Below are 5,270 nucleotides of genomic sequence, written 5' to 3'. Positions count from 1 at the left end.
AAAACTTGCTGGGCATGGTGGCGTTTGCTTTTAATCCCAGCAGTCAGGAGTCAGTAGCAGGTGGATCTCTGTGAGTTTTAGGACAGCCAGGGCTATACAGAGAAACCCTGTGTTGAAAAAAAAAAATGAAAAGGAAACTCTTGATTTAAGCAGTTCTCTTGCCTTAGCCTTGCTGGAAGTGTTACAGATGTGCACCATAGCACATAGCGTGGAAGAAATGGCTTATTACCATTTCTTTTTACCATTTTATTTCCTCAGTGCTGAGGATTAAACCTGAGGTCCTCGGATGCGAGGCGAACTCTCCGCTGCTGATCTTGTCATCGGTCCTTAAGCATTTTACACAGGACTTCCTTTGTTGTTCTGGTGGCCCCGTTGAGAAAACTTCCATCTCATTGTTACCTTAGCCATTCTCTTTTCCAAACTGTTCTCCCCCACGCTTCTAGAAAAATCACTGACATCCAGCATGCCAATTTCTTTTGGCTAGGGACGTCTTCTCCTTTTTGCCTCTCCTGTCCTCTTCTCTCCTCTCCCCTGCCCTCCCCTTCTTTCTTTTTCTCCCCATCCCTGTGATATATTAGTGTGAGTGTGCAGATGTGTGATTAGAACTCAGAGTAAGATATCAAGTTCGTTTTCCTTTATTACTCTTTGCCTTTTTTTTTTTTTAATTGAGACAAGGTCTCTTCACATAGTCCTAGCTGTCCTGGAACTCACTATGATCCACCTACCTCTTGAATGTTGGGATTAAAGTGCCCCACTCACCTTATTTCTTGATATAGAGTCTCTCGCTGAACTGGAACCGGCCTTTTGGGCTATGCTGGCCTGCTGGCCACTCTCCCTGTCTTTGATGGCCCAGTGCTCAGGTTATGCACACACACAGCTATGCCTGGCTTTTTACATGGGTGTTGAAGACTCAAATTTAGGGCCTCATGTCCTCCCGCTTGTAGAATAAACACTCTTACCTTCTGAGCCATCTCCTGAGCCAAAGGCTGGCTAGCTCTTAATAGTGCACAATGAAAGAGGGCTCTTCCATTTGTATGGGAGACTTTGGTCTGGACTAGAGTTCCTGATTCATATCAATGAGATTTGGGGCTGTGGAGGTAGCTCAGTGATAGAGCATTTGCTTAGCATGCACGAAACCCTGGGTTCACTGCTCCGCCAAAGATTTGAGGAGGCAGAATTAGTTAAATTTGCTGCTTGTATTAAAAATAGAGTCTTTTTTTCCCCCCTGAGGCTGGAGAGGTTACTCATTGGTTAAGATCACACCCTGTTTTTGTAGAGGTCACAAGTTCAGTTCCTAGTACTCATTCTTAGGTGACTTAACTGTACAACTACCTGTTGTTACTACCTGTAACTTCCATCTCTAGGAGATCCAGCACCCTATCTTAGCTCTTGCACATGCACACAATTAAAATTAAAATTAATCTTTTAAAAAATTTAAAGATTTTACACTATCTGCTATTGAGGAGTTTAAATTTGTTAGAGGCAAATAGAAATCCATATAGTTTGTGCAAATATAAATATTAAAACTGGCGGCCACAGAACAGAGAGAGAGATTTGGGAGGAGATGTCTGCAGATTTATAAGAGCCATCTTTGGGAGTAAGGATAATTGATTTCTGTGTTCTCTGTGGTCTGAGCAATTGCAGAGAACGCTGCTGATGACTTTAATGCATGATTCCACATCTTAAGCACGGTGTATGTGTTCAGCAGTGACAGCCCGTCTGTAGTGTTTCTGTCTTTAACTCTGTGCTGCGTTTAATTGGCTCTCACTCTGCTTCTGTGTTAAAGGCTCCATCACCAGGCACGACATAGACTCCCCACCGACTTCAGAGCGCGTTGTCAGTATTTACAAATACGAAGACATTTTCATGCCATCGGCTGCCTACCAGACCTTCTCCTCTCCATTTTGTTTGCTTCTCATTGTCGCCCTGACCTTCTACTTGCTGATGGGAACCCCTTAGCCACAGCTGCAAGGCCGACAGACTAGGCGGAGCGGCAAGCCTTCAGTATATATTTTTCAATATCGCCTGTATCATTCTAGCTTCTGTTACTTAAAAACAAGTCATGATTTCAACATTTTTTGGGGAAAAAAAAAAAGAACAAGCTTTTCTCCTAGTCAAACAGGATTGTCAAGGCAACCCTGCTTTCGGGAAGTATTTAAACCGTTTGCGAACACTTCAAATATGTTTTCTATTTGAGCTTTTCGGTGTCTGTGCGTTTTGGTAAAACTGAGCCGTCATACTGATTGGGATTTAAACCCAGACAAAGGCTGCCTTTTGTTGGCCTACACGTTTCACAGCCTTGGCTAGCGCGGTCAGCTGACACAATGGGGAGATAAAGAGCTAGCTGTGGAAAAAGTGTCTCCCAACAGTCTTTATTTTGAGCGGTACTGCATGAGAGGGTTACTTGGCATGTTGCCGTGGAGAACTTCACAGGATGTCACAAGTGCATCAGCAGCCTCTCGAGAACATTTTCGTGGAGGCTAAGTGCTTTTAGATAGTCACACAATGGACGGGGCGTACGGGGGAGATTATAGTGATAAGCAGTGGTTTGTATTTATCTAAAGTATCTTCCCAATTAGCAAGTAGTTATGAGAAAACAGTTTTATATTGCTGTTAGGAAAGATGAAAAAAGAACTGTGAATATTCCTGAAGATGTAAAATTACCTTAATGATAAAAACAGGAGAATTCTTAGCAATTAGAATTTGCTTCCTTCTGCAACTGTGTTCAACCAACTAAGTGGCTCTAGTCAACGGTGGTGGTCAAGTCAGCATTCATTAACTATAATTAATATACATTAGGACAGACAAGTCATCCTAAGGAAAACACACATCATCATTCTTAAAGACTGTAGACACCAGGAGCAAAAATGGGGGGAGGGACCCTAAAGTAAATTCACCAAGAGTATACATTAAAAATGTTCAATTCTAGCCGGGCGGTGGTGGCGCACGCCTTTAATCCCAGCACTTGGGAGGCAGAGGCAGGCGGATCTCTGTGAGTTTGAGACCAGCCTGGTCTACAAGAGCTAGTTCCAGGACAGGCTCCAAAACCACAGAGAACCAAAAAAAAAAAGTTCTATGTTTTCTTTTTTGAAAAGAGCCAGATACTCTCTAAATACCTATGCTGGCAGCCTACCTAGAAGAGAGTAATTGTGGGCACTTACACGGTGGGCCATTGCCACAGTGGCTTTCCAGAATTCTCTGATTTGTTCCCATTGCTTCAGGCTGGCTCCAACTCTATAGCTAAGTGACACCGGACTATGGTTTCTAAATCCCAAGTTTATGTCAGAGGTGAACGTCTGCCTGTGGGGAGAATGTTCAGATTCTTCTGAGCTGGTGCCAAAATAAAGTATGTATTACTACTTCGCGACACTGCCCACACCCAGTTTCAAACTCAAGGTTCAAGTTGGTGGCTTCACCTGATGACAACTGCCTCTTCACCAAGCCCTCTCTCTGATCCTGGTCAAGCTTGGCACAAGCATGGCCGGTATATCAGTTTCTCAGGGTTAGTAGTTGGTTTAGGAGTGAGGGTTGGGAGTATATAGAGACACCCGTGTTGTAAATAAGAAGCCCAATATTTTTATATCCTTTATGTGTATAGTAGTTGATGTGTAAATCGCGGAGCTAATAGAGACTTCAGTTAGTAGTGGGAGCGAGTGGCGCTTCCCTTCCAGTTTTGCTTCAAATCACGTAATCGTTTCATAGTCTTTGACTTTAGTGACCAGCTTTGTGTATTTTCGCTTGGAACTTTCAGAGTTATCCTTGCCCTTACAGTGACGTGCAGCGACTCTACTAAACTCCAGGGTTTTTGCCTCTTCAGGGTCACTGCCTGTCCCAGTGAGTCTGAGGGGCCTTGAGTTTCTCCAACCTGCTCTCTCTCACCTGTCCTGTCCCCGTCTTCCCCATCCCCCTGCCCCCCCAGATGATGGGCTCCTCTGTAAGGCCCTAACTCTTATCTCTTCCTCCAGTCTTGGGGACTGCGTAGTTTTAGGAGTGACTCCCCTCCTCTAGCATGCTGGGCTTTTCATTGGGAGACATTTCTCTCCTCATCCTTGTAACTGATGCTACTTCTTGGTAGATATTCAAAAAACTGGTGGACTGAATTACAAAGCTGTCTCGATACTGCGAGTTTACTTGGGCCCAGAGGAATCTCTTTTATGGACTGTAGCTGGCTGGCCAATGTTTTTATATGTCCTGTTCATGATCAAAGCATGTCTTCCAAAACATGAATGACAATATCCCCAGTGGCAGTGTGGTTTTGCCTTTCAGTGGACACCAGCTGGCACTTTGAACAATAATTGCTGTCATGAAATAAGGATTTACGACAAGGGATGTGTCACAAACAGCTGACCGTCGTCTCAGAGATCTGTCCACTGATAGACATGTCGAAGTGAAAGCCCTGTAGATTTTGAATACATCCGTTCTTACCTAATCTAAGGAAACTCCTACTTTTCTCTCTATTCATTCTCTCTCTCAGTCATCCTTCTTGAGCCCCCCCCCCCCCGACTCCTGGCTGCTGCTCTCTCAAGCATGCACCCCCAGGTCTGACATACAGTTTCACTTTCTACACAGTGTTTGTCCTGAGGGAGAAGCGATCAGTGCTACTTGGTGAGATGCCCAAGTGAAACACGAGCGGCAGACAGATGTATGTAGCGTTGTTGTAAGTGCTCCATGTGGATGAACTCTTTCAGTCCTACCAACCAGAGCAAGCGTCTGTTGTCAATCCAGCTTTGCAGAAGGAAGAGTTGAGGCCGGTCTTCTGGCGAGCTTACCAGTGCTGGCCAGACTTTAGAGATGCTAGTTCAATGTACTTGTTGTGCAAGAGGCCGCAGGGACGAGGGAGCCGATATGACTTCCTTTGCCTCATGCAAAGTCTTTAAAACTTCCGTTAAGTAGAACCTGCTGTTCATACTCAAATCAGCTGGGCACCTTCGCCTGACCCCTAGTATTTTACAGTGAAAATGAACACTTCTTACAGCTGTGTTTGCGGAACTCAACACAGTGGTTTTGTATCACTTTATTTTCTGTTTAAAACCTTTGGATTATTTTGGCCAGTCATTTTAGTACTTTTTCTTTCTTTCTTTCTTTCCTTCTTCCCCCTTACTTCCTTTTTCTTTTCTTCTCTTTCTTCCTTTCTTTTTTTTTCCTTTTTTCTTTTTTCTTTTTTGGTCAGTACTGATGATCATACCCAAGGCCTTGTGGATATTCGCGGGGTGTTCCACCACCCAGCTACATCCCCAGCTCATTTTTAGTACTATTAATGTTTTCATACT

General features: G+C 44.1%; 1 protein-coding gene across 1 annotated transcript in view; it reads left to right on the top strand.

Moving 5' to 3' along the window:
• The window catches only part of Frrs1l (ferric chelate reductase 1 like), a 25,550-nt gene extending 23,466 nt beyond the window's left edge, over nt 1-2,084 (top strand). Inside the window, exon 5 of the mRNA XM_005362207.2 lies at nt 1,787-2,084. Within this exon, the coding sequence (XP_005362264.1) occupies nt 1,787-1,959 (173 nt within the window). The 3' untranslated portion in view covers nt 1,960-2,084. The remainder of the gene's footprint in view (nt 1-1,786) is intronic.
• The last annotated feature ends 3,186 nt before the right edge of the window (nt 2,085-5,270 follow it).

This window comes from Microtus ochrogaster, linkage group LG5, assembly GCF_000317375.1.
Source record: "Microtus ochrogaster isolate Prairie Vole_2 linkage group LG5, MicOch1.0, whole genome shotgun sequence".
NCBI classification, from domain to species: domain Eukaryota; kingdom Metazoa; phylum Chordata; class Mammalia; order Rodentia; family Cricetidae; genus Microtus; species Microtus ochrogaster.
Note: the sequence above shows the minus strand (reverse complement) of the source record. Positions and strands in the feature narration are given on the sequence as shown.